Here is a 13,858-nt window from a genome sequence, read left to right as displayed (position 1 = left end):
CCAGGAACAGCCTTGAGCCAGATGTGGGGGTGCAGGATCTCCTGTTCCAGTGGCTGGGGTCAACCCTTGGCCCTTCTGCATCACCAAAACCAACCAAGACTTTTCTCAGCACAGTGCTTTGCCTGTCTGCAATCATGGCCTCCAATTATCTGCCCTAACAATTCCCTGGGGAGGCTTTGTTAGTAACAGCCCTCAGTGGGGCCCATTAATACTCCAAGTCACTTCAACTTTTACTTCTGACTTTAATTTCTCTAGCAGTTGCATCATTGTCCTCTCAGTACCTGAGCTTCACAGACTCAGCACCAAAATCCACCATGGAACTCATTAAAATGCAGAAACTCCTAACATCCATTCGATAGTTGTCTTCAAGACTTCATGCCTTTTACAGCTAATTGCAGAGCTTTCATGGAGTCCTTAAGGTAGAAGATTTCAAAAAGCATAAAAATATCTTCTGTTTTTAAAGGGTGAATTTTGCTGCATTTCAGTTTTGAGAATCATTCTCCTATTGCTATTCATCCAGGGTGACTTCTTTGGAGAACTCCATTGGGAGGAAAAGCAGAGTCTGGAGGTCTGACACCTCCTCTGCGAGCAGTGGTCTTTGTCCCTGTAACTGTAGCCCAGCCTAGCATGTGAAACCCTTTCTAAGATAAGTCAAAGGTTCCTTGGGAAAAATAATTAAATTAAAATAAAATAAAATAAAATAAAATAAAATAAAATAAAATAAAATAAAATAAAATAAAATAAAATAAAATAAAATAAAATAAAATAAAATAAAGATTGAAATGACCATTGGATCCTGAGAAATTCAGCCTGGATCTCAGTAGACACCTGGACATCCATGGACTCTCTTGGGTCATCTGTGGAAAATTCAGGGTGAAAAATAAAGAAAATATATCGTTATTGGCTGTATCTGTGCCCATGAGCTTGACCTCTTTGGGGAAATTGTTTCCTTCCAGCCACGGAAAACTCGATTGATTGATGTAAAAAGACCTGCCCAGTCAATGGAGTAGGGCAAAGTCCTACTTCCTGTGCTATAGATGCAGAAGGCAAAAAGAATTGCATTGTGCCTGACACTACTCTGGGACATGTAACCCAGGTCAGGCAACTTTACCATAGTGCTGACAAGTTCATCACTATACCACACTGCCAAGCTCTACATCTACACCTTGGCTCTCCTGTCGAAGACCCAGCTCATGGATGGCAATCAGGGAGTCTCCGTTAGCGTGATGCTGCCTCGGGTACGCCACCATGGTAGCCATTGTCACCTGCTGTTCTTCAACCCTCAGCAAACCCCCCAACAGAAGGATTCTGTAGAAGGCCAAGCAAAGTAGACAACAGTTTCATGTCCTTTATCTTCAAGGCAGCTATGTCAAAGTCCCACCGGTGGTGCCGTCTTGGAACTTTGAAATTCCCTCTCCTGAAGCAGTCTATGCCGAGGATGCACATAGCCTCCAGGGAAGTCCCAATGGGGTGCTTTTGCCATTCCTTCTCAGTTAGACTCACCTCAGCCTCCAGTACAGTTAACTGTTGGGCTGCCCCTGTCACTCCATGTATACAGGTAGCTTCTACCTCTTTCTATCTTGATGGCATTAGGGTACTCTGTGCACCGGTCTCCAGTAGAGCCTGATACATTTGTGGGTCTGAAGTGCCAGGCCATCAAATATACCGAGTCCAGTAAACCCGATTGTCCCTTTCTTCCCTGCCTCCCCCTGGCTGGAAGCAGGACCCCACAAGTCCTGCTCATAGTGTTCATTTATGTAGATAGATTTGGTAGAGAGACCAAAGGAAACACGTCCCACCATGGCACTGTCCTCTCACAGGGCAGGGGATAGGGTGCTGACAGTCAAGGGATGCATTCAGGTGTGGAAGGTGGGTCCCAGCAGAGACAAGGAGTCAAGGCAGTGGGTTGGGGGAGGCCAGCAGAAGCAGCCCAAGGGGTGGTGCTGCTTGTGAGGACACGTTTGTGGCAGCAGCCTGAGTGGGCAGCAGCTGTGTGCAGGCGAGGGGAGGCCAGGAAGTGCATGGCAAGAGCGCTGCTGCCAGCAGAGCCAAGGCCGGGGCCGAGCCCAAGGGCAGGGTCAGGCCCAGGGCAGGGGGCTGCAAGGGCCATGCTGAGCTCCCTGCCCCTGCAGCAGCCGCCCTGGCCCTCGGCCTCCTCTCTCCTGCCCCTGCAGCTCTGGGCTCCCTTGGCGCAGCCCTAGCTCTGCAGCACCAAGCCCTGCTGTGAGCCCTCCCCTGCATGCTGCCACCACTCCCTGACACTGCTGTTGCCCTCTGCCGGGCACTGCCCAGCCCAGCCCAGCCCCTGCCCACCTCTCCCCTCCTCCCTACCCTTGCCTGCTCACCCTTTTGGCCCTTTCAACTGAAGGCCTCTGAGACCTTTGCACTGCGACCCAGCTGTGTGCCCTGACATTGCAGAGCTCCCATCAGTAAATCCATCCTTTGACTTAGCTTTACTGTGAAGATCCACTCACTGCCCACCCAACACAAGGCACACACTGTCCCAGGATAACCCTTAGGATATTCTGGTGGCTCCCAGTACCTCGTTGATGCCACCAGTCCTGTCACGTTTCAAACCCAGGAAGCTGCTTCTTGACCGGTCACGTTTTCCAGGGGCACTGGGCATCCACCAGTGACGACTCAGTCCAGCTCTGACTCCCTCACCCAAAACCTGGTTCCCCCATGCCCCTGTGTCCAGGTGGAACCCCAGTACAAGACCACGACCTTCAGTCTGGTACTCCCTGATTGTCTTCTGCAATCCAGTTTGGGAGCCCTGAGCACTGGGCAACTTCCTTTTACTATCAAGATACTACAACAAAGGCCAGGTGTCATTTAGGGATAAACACATTAAGAGAAAGCCTCTGGGGCATGCAGAGGACTGGTTATCTGGAAAAGAGGAATGAAAGCACACATTTAACAGCAAGCAGAATTTTAAAGAATGCTATACCCAAAGGTCACAAATTGCCTGAGATTAACTTGAATAAAACTAGAAAAGTGAGATAGCCAATTTATTGCTAAGTAAATATAATCAGTTTCTTCAGTGTGGCTTTCAGCTCCTGGTTCCTCATGCTGTAGATGAGGGGGTTCAGTGCTGGAGGCAGCACCGAGTACAGAAATGACACCACCAGGTCCAGGGATGGAGAGGAGATGGAGGGAGGCTTTAGGTAGGCAAACATGACAGTGCTGATAAACAGGGAGACCACGGCCAGGTGAGGGAGGCACGTGGAAAAGGCTTTGTGTCGGCCCTGCTCAGAGGGCATCCTCAGCACTGCCCTGAAGATCTGCACGTAGGACAGCACAATGAAAACAAAACAAACAAATGCTAAAGAAACACTAAAAACTAGTGCCCCGACTTCCCTAAGGTAGTCATCTGAGCAGGAGAGCTTGAGGATCTGGGGGATTTCACAGAAGAACTGGTCCACAGCATTGCCTTGGCAGAGGGGAAGGGAAAATGTGTTGGCCGTTTGCAGGACAGCATTGAGAAAGCCACTGCCCCAGGCAGCTGCTGCCATCTGGGCACAAGCTCTGCTGCCCAGGACGCTCCCGTAGTGCAGGGGCTTGCAGATGGCAACGTAGCGGTCATAGGCCATGACAGTGAGAAGGGAATACTCTGCTGACATTAAAAATACAAAGAGAAAGACCTGAGCAGCACATCCTTGATAGGAGATGGCCCTGTTGTCCCAGAGGGCATTGGCCATGGCTTTGGGCAGAGTGGTGGAGATGCAGCCCAGGTCAAGGAAAGCGAGGTTGAGGAGGAAGAAGTACATGGGAGTGTGGAGGCGGTGGTCGCAGGCTACAGCGCTAAGGATGAGGCCGTTACCCAGGAGGGCAGACAGGTAGATGCCCAGGAAGAGCGCAAAGTGCAGGAGCTGCAGCTCGCGTGTGTCTGCGAATGCCAGCAGGAGGAACTCGCTCACTGAACTGCTGTTGGGCATTTGCTTTGGACATGGAGACTGCAAAATGAGAAACAAATATACATATATACAGTCTTATGATTAAAATCTCTGCCTAATATTCAATTAATTTCCCGTGAAAGCCTTACATTCCCTGTTTCCAAGAGGACCTTTGTCTATCCCCCTGTCTGGAGCCCTGCTTTGTGTTTGCTGAGTGTCCTGTACACAACAGCCACCTCTGCCCATTAACCCCCAGTGGTACAATTATGCTCCACTGCACTGACAAATGTCATTGCTGTGGGGGCAAAGCTCAGCCAGATGGCACATCCAGGAGGGCTGCTCTGTCCATTCCCTGGTGCCCAGCTGTTGGCTGCTTGCAGCACTCACCTGGGGGATGGATGAACACAGAGGCTGTGTTGAAAAATCACATCCCCTTGTCTGCTGGTCCTAAAGAACAGCTCAGAAAAGCCCTGGTGCAGTCTGTAAGCAGATTGAAAAGAAGGGATATTCTGAGGTTCATCACTAACCTGTTTGTGTCTCAGTTCAATGCAATAGGAAGCTCAGTCACCAGTGCAAATCCAACTACCCCGTTAACATAGAGCCTGCCCCAAAATCAGAGCAGGAAGAGGCAGGCAGAGAGTGCAGAAAATGCCTTCTCTTTGCAGGCAGGCCCTGCCCTGCCCTTCCTCTGCCCAAGCGGCTGGGCTCCCCGGGCAGGCTGAGTGCAGGGACCGTGCTCAGCACCACAGCCCTGGGCAGCCCTGCCTGCACCCCTGGCTTCTCCTTCCTCCACGACCAAAAGCTGCATTGCCCTTCAGCCAGAGACTTACTGGGTTCAGGGCTGGGAAGTGTTCTCCCCCAGTGAGCTCTGTGCATCCAGCCACTTCTGCCTGCCTTTAAGCACTCTGTCTCTGCAGGCAGTGCCCCCAGCCCTGCTGCGCTGTGCAGAGGAGCTGCTCCTGGGCACAGCTGTCTCTCTGCACCAGGGCCCTCTTGCCACAAGCTCTCTCTGTCCCACAAAACTAGCCCAGCTCAGCAGCACAGCACCAGCCCAAGGCACTGCAATCACCCCTCTGGGGGCTTTGCTGATGAGCCCACGAACCTCAGGCACTCAGAGACAATTGAAGACATCTCTCCAGAAGTGCAAGTCAGAGGCAAGTTTCCTGCAGTGTCCCCCTGAAGGCCAGCACTGACACAGCCTCCCTTGGAGCTCATTAGAGCAGAACACTGGAGGCAGCGAGGACAAAGAGACAAAGGCAATGTGAAGGTGACCCTGATGTGGAGGAAACATGGATGTGTTTCACCAAGCACAAGGGCCAGGCCTTGTCCCTTGGCCCATAGGAAAGGAGACCCTTTCCCTTGACAGGCTGCTCAGGGCTCTTTGTAGGGCAGTAGGAGATGGGGATGTGCATGGCCAAGTGCAGGAGAATGGTACGACCCCTGCCTGCTACCTGGTTTGGCGAGGAGTTAATTAGGCTCCGTTGCTTTGGTGATTAGCCGTCTCCTTATAAGGCTCAGTGGCAGAGACAACAGCCATAGCCATGAACACAAATATCTCATGAGGCAGCTCTGTAGGAAGCTGGCCTGGTTCCTGGTGAGCAGGCACCACTGCTCGTATGGCATCCCTCGTGGTGCCCAGGCCCTCCTCCTCCTGGGCACTGCTCACTCAGCAGGGTCCCAATCTGCTCCCATTTGTAGGGTTCCTCTTCCTCTGCTGCACGACCGGGCTCTTCTTCTTGTAAATGTCAAGAGGTTTCTCTAGGCAAAATCCTGCAGTTTCTAAAGATTCCCCCACACTGATGCTCCATTCTGTCAGCCATTCGTGGCTGCAGGCAGACAGTTCAACCTTCGTGTCATTGTTCTATCTCTGAGAAGACAGCAGCATCAGGAGCTGCAGGAAAGTTTGGATAATACAGGAGTGACCAGTTGAATGGAATTGCAGCACAGAGTCACAGAAGGTAGGGGATGGAAGGCTGCCAGTTTCCACCTCTCCTATGCTTCCTTCTCATGTATGCTGTCAGTTTGTCTGGAGCAGTGTCCAAAATGTTTGGGGCTCTGCAGGTGAAAACTGGAAGGGCCAAAGCCAAGGTGGAGCTCAATCTGTCTATGACTCTCAAAGACAAACACTGCTTAAAGAAATACTTTAAAAAAGGAGGATTAAGGAGAATCATCATCCTTCATTGGATGTAGGGTAAAACTGGTAATGATTTTGAGATAAGGTAAAGGCTGAGGTACTTAATGCCTTCTTTACCTCTGACTCTACGAGCAAGACCAGTTGTTGCCCTGGACATTTCTTCCTCCTAATGGACAGTGCCAACATTCCAGGGCACTCTTCGTGGGTGTTTCTCCTCTCCTTTTCTTTCCTACTACTAAAGTAAACTCCATCAGGTAGGAAACCACTCCTGAAGTAGGCATCCCAACCCAGCAGGTTCCTTGCAGCCTCTCAGCCAAGCAGAAACAAGTTAGCTTAGCAACATCTTCCAAGCCAGGGGCCTGCTGCTGGCCTTGCAGCTTCTTGTGGAGACACAGCCAAGCCAGAGGCCTGCTGCTGTGCAGTCATGGACTCAAGCAGAAGGGACAGGACAACCCATGTTGGGGCCTTCTTTCTGTCTGGGTCCTCCTGGGTCTGGAGGCAGAGGGGTCCCCCAGTCAGCATGCCAAGCAGGTGTCTTCTGCTGGCCTAGCAGGGCCACTGCCAGATGTCAGCCCAAAAGTGCAGATCCCAGACAGATGTCAAGGGTGACCTGCCATCTACAGACAGAATTGCCCTCACAGTCCCTTTCTGGGACACGTTCCTGCTGCTGCCCTATCAAGTGCAGAGACAGAAGTGACCCCACATTCACTGCCACAGTCAGATTCCTCCTGCTGGGGCAGGAGATCCGTACGAGAAGAAGTTCTCAAACTCTGGCTTGATTTGGCCCTCCTCGATTAGCAGTCATCTACATTTTATTCTCAGGGAAACATCTGAGAGCGATTGTCCTGCAGATCAGAGGGGTGACAATTTACTGCTGAGAACTGGTCTGATCGACAGAGCTGCTCTGCTCAGTCTTCACCAAGGGACAGCCCCTTTGGCTCCTGGCACTCACAGAGTTTGTGCCAGGGTTTGCACAAACCCTTATAGGGTTTGTGCTGTTCTTCAGCCCTCATCAAATCCACAACAGAAGGATTCTGTGGAAGGCCAAGCAAGGTAGACAACAGTTTCATGTCCTTTGTCTCCAAGGCAGCTCTGCCAAAGCCCCACCGGTGGTGCCCTCTTGGAACTCTGAATTCCCTCTCCTGAAGCAGTCTATGCCGAGGATGCACATAGCCTCTGGGCCAGTCCTAATGGGGTGCTTTTCCCATTCCCTCCCTGTTAGACTCACTTCAGCCTCCAGTACAGTTAACTGTTGGGATCCCCCTGTCACTCCATAAATACAGGAGGGTTCTACCTCTTTCTAGCTTGATGGCATTAGGGTACTCTGTGCAGAGGTGTCCAGTAGAGCCTGATACATTTGTGGATCTAATGTGCCAGGCCATGAAATATACACAGTCCAGCAAACACAATTGTTCCTTTCTTCCCCGCCTTCCCCTGGCTGTAAGCAGAACCCCTCTAGTCCTGCTCATAGTATTCATTACAGTGTCTGGTAGATGAATCACTGGAAACACGTCCCACCACAGCACAGTCATCCCACAGGGGACAGGGCAATGCCAGCCAAGGGATGCATTACAGTGCAGGAGTTGTGGCAAAACTCAGGCTGAAATACTCAAGAACAGGACACTTCAAATGGCTGAAGCAGAACCCATCTGCGTATCCTAGTTTGGGAATCATCCCCTTCCATCAGGGATATGAAAGTAAAAAATGTGAAATGCCCCATCAGGTCAATGTGGAAAAAATATTCAGAGGTTTTGTGCTGGAGTGGCAGAAGGGAAAATGTATTGCATTGTGCCTCAGACTAATCAAGGAGACCTAATGCAGTTCATCCCTGAGATAAAGCAAACACTCTAAGAATTGTGAGGGATGTTCAGTTGTGGCCTAACATGAAGAAGAAGGTTGATCACTAGTGAAGGAACAGTCTTTTCCTGCCATCACCAATCTGGTTACACAAGCACCAGAAGAACGTCTCTGCAGTATCTCCAAAACAGCTTGACACTGGATGCTCATGGGGCAGAGGATCTTTTGGGGATGAACTCATTCATGATGTAACCCTGAGGACAATGTTTAGCAAGGATTACATATGTCAGCAATACCTCAAACCACTGCAGTATTTCCTCCCCCTGTCTCCCTGTCTTGCCCTTCTTTCCTTCAGGATTAGAATCAGAAGGGAGCTCTGGAGGTTTCCAGTATCAAGATCTGCTCTGAGCAGGGAGAACTTTCACATCAGATCAGGCTGCTTCCTCAATGCTTCTTCCACCTCACTTTTGAAAGCCGTACTCCTAGGGGTGTTAGCTGGAAGGCCAGTTCTGATTCAGTGGTGCTACAAGACAGCAGTGTGGAAGAGGTGAGACCAGCACCAAAACGACCATGTCCTGCTTCTGTCAGTGTTCGTGGGTCAAAGAAAGTGGCGACCCTGACTCAAAGGCTGCAGGCAAGGAGTGCCTGCCAGGGCAGAAAAGGGCAGCCCCAAACAACACCAGGGTTTTCCACAGGACACCTCAAATGGCTGAAGCAGAACCCATGGGCATGTCCCAGTTTGAGAATCACCTCCTTCCGTCAGGGATATGAAAGCAAAAAATGTGAAATGACCCATCAGGTCAATGCACACAGAAAGGTAAACTCACAGGTATTGTGCTGGAGTCTGAGAAGGCAAAAATATTGCGTTGTGCCTCAGACTAATCAAGGAGACCTAATGCAGTTCATCTCTGAGATAAAGCAAACACTCTAAGAACTGTGAAAGAGATGGAATCATGGCCTAACATGAAGAAGGATGTACATCACTGGTGAAGGAACTGTCTTTGTATTCCATCACCAAACTGGATTAGACAAGCACCACAACACCTAAAGGTCATATGTCCCATGACTCTGTCATCCCACAGGGCAGGGGAAGGGAGATGACAGTGAAGGAAGGTATTTGGGTGGGGAAGGTGGGGCCCAGGAGAGACAAGGAGTCAAGGCAGTGGGATGGGGGAGGCCAGTTGGGTGGGGGAGCCAAGAGCGCTCCTGCCAACAGAGCCAAGGCCGGGGCCGAGCCCAAGCGCAGAGGCAGGCCCAGGGCAGGGGGCTGCAAGGGCCATGCTGAGCTCCCTGCCCCTGCAGCAGCCGCCCTGGCCCTTGGCCTCCTCTCCCCTGCCCCTGCAGCTCTGGGCTCCCTTGGCGCAGCCCTGGCTCTGCAGCACCAAGCCCTGCTGGGAGCCCTCCCCTACATGCTGCCACCGCTCCCTGACGCTGCTGTTGCCCTCTGCCGGGCACTGCCCAGCCCAGCCCAGCCCCTGCCCACCTCTCCCCACCTCCCTGCCCTCTCCCCAGCAGAGCCCAGCCCAGCCCATCCAGCCCAGCAGCACAGGCTGTGCTGGCCCCAGGGCACTGTCCACTGCAGGCTGCTGCAGGGCTCTGGGCATGGCCACCACAGCCCCAGCCCCTCACAAGGCACCGCAGCTGCTGACACAAAGGCGACTCTGGGCCTCCCAAGCCGCCCCCGCGCTGGGGCCAGCCGCGGCTCAGGAGATGGAGGTCCATGAAGCTGCAGGAGCCCTGCTCTCTTGCCTGGCAGATCCCCAGCACACAGTGCCTGTGCCCCGCAGGGCCAGCCCCGCTCCCCAGGCCAGCACAAGAGGCCTGGCCCAGCCACAGAGCAGCCTGCCCTGAGCAGGGGCCTGCACAAAGAGCTTTCCCTTTGCCCTTTCCCCACCAGTGCAGGCCCAGCAATGCTGCCCTGCTCTTTCCCAGGGCCATTCCTGCTCCCAGAGAGCCTTGCCCAGGGCAGTGTGTCCATGCTGGCCGTTGCTGCTTCCTTCCCCGTGCTCCCTGCAAGGCCCTGAGCTGGCACTGTTGTGAGAGCCAGGGGCTGTGGTGCCCTAGGACCCCCAGGAATGCTGCTCAGGGTGGGCAGCAGATCCAGCTCCATGGGGATCTCTGCTTCTGAGCCCCTCTCCATCTGCCCTGGTTGCTCAGCAGCACAGGGCAGTGCTGGGCAGGGCCATGGGGTGTCTCTGAGGGCACAAAGGACAGGCAAGTGTTGCACTAGACCTTGCCCACGGCACTTCAAAATGCTTATCCTTAATTACTGTGCAGTCTTATGGGCCTTTACCTGATGACTCTTCACCACCTCTTCTGGTATTGCAGAGCCCTCCTTTAGCCCATTGTCTCCTCAGATTCACCTTTTCCTTTATCAAAACCTTTTTTGGATGACCACTCATTTTATGAGGTTCTAATCACTGCCCAGTGAGCACCAGTGAGCACCTTGTTCCTGCAGATCTTCTGACTTCTCCTGGCAGCTCCAGATTCCTTTCCAGGCCTGCATCGGCCATCAGCCCCTCTGCAGGGGGTGTAGTCCCACAGCGATGAATCCAGTTGCCTACTTTGGCACGTGCCACCATAAAGAGAGCTCTTGGTGCAGCCCTTGATCCCTCACAGACCACCTTGGGATTTTCAGCCTGTGTTCTTTACTCTATGAAGAGGCCCAGAAAACAGAAGAACAGGGAGGAGCCCCTTCGCTGTATTCCAGACAGTAGCATTGGAAGAGGCATCCAGGCTTCTTGGTTTGCCCTGAACAGGCCCTTTTGTTACTGTTTGGTTTTTGTTTGGTGCTAGCAGGGAGGCCAGCTGTGACAGAGGACTGCACAGTGCCTGCTGCTGCCTGCTGGGACAGGGATGCCACTGCAGAGACAACAGGACTGGCACCAAATTACACGAGATGTAAAGTTTAACCCACATACAAGAAGCACAAGAGAACAATGTGGAAGCCAAAAGAGAGCAGCAGTGACAAGACCACATCCTGCTTCTGGCCATGGCCATGGCTCCAGGGAAGCAGCAGCCCCGACCCGAAGGCAGCAGAGAGGCAGAGCCCAGCGGGCAGGGAGGGGCAGCCCCGAGGGCCACCGGGGCTGCTTCTGCATGTGGCAGCTGGGATCTTGACCCCAAGCCCCTCCTGCATGCTGGGGCTGCTCCCCCACCTCCAGAGGGGATAGGAAGAGATGGCAGCTCAGAACAATGAATTTCTTCATGATTCTTGATTGTCTTTATCTACAGAGGAAGCCTGGTTCTATAGGTAAATCTTTAACAAGTAGGAGGCTGAGATTAATATTATTTATATCTGAAACAAGAGTTAGTGAAAATAACAACACAGACAAATATAAACAAAAAAAAGTATCTTAAAGTTTTCTGAAAAATATGTATTTCTGATTATAAGCTTATTGTTATAGACAAAGAAGCTGAAGAATATGTATTCAAGCAGTGTCCTCACTGCAACCCGTAGTTCCAGGTTCCTCATGTTTTAGATGAGTGGGTTCACTGCTGGAGGCACTGGCGATGGGAAAAGACTGCAGTAGAGACTAATGAAATTGTCCCAGTTTCTTTATTGCCTTTATTTAAACAAGAATATTGATTGTAAAGGTATTTGAAATGATTGACTTCATAATAATAATAATAAAATAATAATTAGGAGGCTTAGAATAACATTAAATCAAAGCCACGAGTTATAGGAAATAATAGTAAAGAAAATTACTTTCAAGAATTTGCACTAAGAGTGTTTGTTTGCAGAAATCCTATTAGTATTTTATGCATATTATTAATGCTGAAGGAAGAGGTATAAAATAGTTTCCTCACTGCATGTTTGAGCTCCTGGTTCCTCATGCTGTAAATGAGGGGATTCACTGCTGGAGGCAACACTGAGTATAGAACAGCCACCACCAGGTCCAGGGATGGGGAAGAGATGGAGGGGGGCCTCAGGTAGGCAAATATACCAGTGCTAAGAAACAGGGAGACCACGGCCAGGTGAGGGAGGCACGTGGAAAAGGCTTTGTGCCTGCTCTGCTCAGAGGGCATCCTCAGCACTGCCCTGAAGATCTGCATGTAGGAGAAAACAATGAAAACAAAACAACCAAGGACTAAAGAAACACTAAACACAAGTGCCCCAACTTCCCTGAGGTAGGCATGTGAGCAGGAGAGCTTGAGGATGTGGGGGATTTCACAGAAGAACTGGTCCACACCATTGCCGTGGCAGAGGGGAAGGGAAAATGTAGTGGCCATGTGCAGGATACTATACAGAAAGCCACTGCCCCAGGCAGCTGCTGCCATCTGGGCACAAGCTCTGCTGCCCAGGAGGCTCCCATAGTGCAGGGGCTTGCAGATGGCAATGTAGCGGTCGTAGGCCATGACAGTGAGAAGGGAATACTCTGAACCAAACAAGAAGAATAAAAAGAAGACCTGTGCAGCACAGCCTTGATAGGAGATGGCCCTGGTGTCCCAGAGGGCATTGGCCATGGCTTTGGGCAGAGTGGTGGAGATGCAGCCCAGGTCGAGGAGGGCGAGGTTGAGCAGGAAGAAGTACATGGGGGTGTGGAGGCGGTGGTCACAGGCTACGGCGCTGAGGATGAGGCCGTTACCCAGGAGGGCAGCCAGGTAGATGCCCAGGAAGAGCGCGAAGTGCAGGAGCTGCAGCTCGCGTGTGTCTGCGAATGCCAGCAGGAAGAACTCACTCACAGAGCTGATGTTGGGCATTTGCTGTCCATACACATGCTTTTCTGGTAAAGAGTAAAATGCAGAAGAATGTTAAAACAGAGTTCTCTGAGGAAAACCTATTGTGTCTCTTAAAGCACCACGAGCCTCTCTCTTTGTACGAAAATCTTTTGGCATCTCTCCTGCTTGCACTTTGGCTGGTGCTGGCAGAGAGTGGCACTGGGAGCAGGGGCTGCTGTGGGTTGCAGAGGAGTCCTTGCTGCTGTACATCAGGAAGGAATCATGAACATGGGGGAAGCTCAAGTTCAGTTCACTGGTCAGATCAGTAAGCTTTTCAGTGTTATTTCAAACAACTCATCTGAATGCAGAGTTACACAGGCCACTGCCCACAAGTCGTGTTCTAATCTACACTGTGTTTCCTGTCTTTGAGCCACAGGACCACCCAGCTCTGGAGTTTCCTTGAGAAGAAACTGGAGACAACTGAGAGCAGAGAAGCCCCAGTCCAAGTGCAGCTGGACAGAAACCTCACCTGAGGTAAAGTTCTCACACAGACAAAGCTTGGGAGCATCTCTTGGAGCTCTACCTTCTCTTCTACCCCTGTCTGCCCCACAGCCCATGGGCTGCAAGGGGAGAGGAGGCCAGGGAGGGGCTGCTCCAGGAGAAGGCATCTCCACTGCAGGGCATGGCTGCGAGGTGCCTGAATCCCCCCTGCCATAGCATTTCTGGCAACAGCTCCTTCTGGCTGCCTGCCCCTCTGTGCTACCTGCAGCTGTCCCTGCCGGGAGCTGCTGCTCTGCGCCCAACTCTTCTTTCCCCCTGCCCGTGCTCACAGACCCCATCCCACTCTGCTGTGCTCAGTGCTGCCCTGCAGCACCCTGCCACCAACAGGGCCCTGCCAAGGGGCACCTCCATGGCTGCAAGAGCTACGGGGCAGCTGACAGAGAGCCCGGCATGGCCAGCCAGGACAGGGTGTTCTGGGCTGACTGGGGGCACCTGCCTTAGGGCACTCCAAGGGGCTTCTGCCAGACTTCCTCACCTCGCAATACAACCCAGCAGGAATCTCAAAGCCTACTGCATTGCCCACTGCCCTCCCACAAACAAGACCCAGCAGGAGACCCTTCCAGGACCTGCAGCTGCATGGCCCTGCAGACAGACCCTTACCTTGTCAAGGGCTGTGCACATTCCTCCTGCAGGCAGCTCTCAGCATTGTCCCATTCCTAACTGCCTTCAGCCACTCTCTAATTTTCTTCTCTGTGTGTCTGTGCCTCTGTGTCTCTTTCCTGCTGTGCTGTGCAGAGGAGCTGCTCCTGGGCACAGCTGGCTCTCTGCACCAGGGCCCTCTTGCCACGAGCTCTCTCTGTCCCACGAGCCC

The 13,858-nt window shown here is 52.2% G+C and overlaps 2 protein-coding genes across 2 annotated transcripts; both read right to left on the bottom strand.

Annotated features, from left to right (window-relative positions):
• Nucleotides 1-3,014: 3,014 nt before the first annotated feature.
• Nucleotides 3,015-3,935, bottom strand: LOC119714761 (olfactory receptor 14J1-like). The gene has a single exon (XM_038171760.2). It carries the CDS (start codon nucleotides 3,933-3,935, stop codon nucleotides 3,015-3,017), a length of 921 nt encoding a protein of 306 aa, XP_038027688.2.
• A 4,095-nt stretch (nucleotides 3,936-8,030) lies between these two features.
• Nucleotides 8,031-12,183, bottom strand: LOC140001209 (olfactory receptor 14C36-like). Its single transcript, XM_072032380.1, has 2 exons — nucleotides 11,635-12,183; nucleotides 8,031-8,078 (listed from the first exon to the last, which is right to left on the bottom strand). The coding sequence occupies exons 1-2, from the start codon at nucleotides 12,181-12,183 to the stop codon at nucleotides 8,031-8,033; spliced, it is 597 nt and encodes a 198-aa protein (XP_071888481.1).
• Between the last annotated feature and the right edge of the window lie 1,675 nt (nucleotides 12,184-13,858).

The sequence above is a fragment of the Anas platyrhynchos genome, chromosome 39 (assembly GCF_047663525.1).
Source record: "Anas platyrhynchos isolate ZD024472 breed Pekin duck chromosome 39, IASCAAS_PekinDuck_T2T, whole genome shotgun sequence".
Taxonomy (NCBI): Eukaryota; Metazoa; Chordata; class Aves; order Anseriformes; family Anatidae; genus Anas; species Anas platyrhynchos.
This window is presented reverse-complemented; position numbering and strand designations above follow the sequence as displayed.

Bases quoted from the DNA above. Each gene is read 5' to 3' on its own strand.
- LOC119714761 (XM_038171760.2), bottom strand. From the start codon at position 3,935: ATGCCCAACAGCAGTTCAGTGAGCGAGTTCCTCCTGCTGGCATTCGCA.
- LOC140001209 (XM_072032380.1), bottom strand. From the start codon at position 12,183: ATGGCCTACGACCGCTACATTGCCATCTGCAAGCCCCTGCACTATGGG. The intron at 8,079-11,634 runs GTGAGGAAACTA...CATTGTCCTCAG, and splicing joins ACCAGGAGCTCAAACATGCA to GGTTACATCATGAATGAGTT.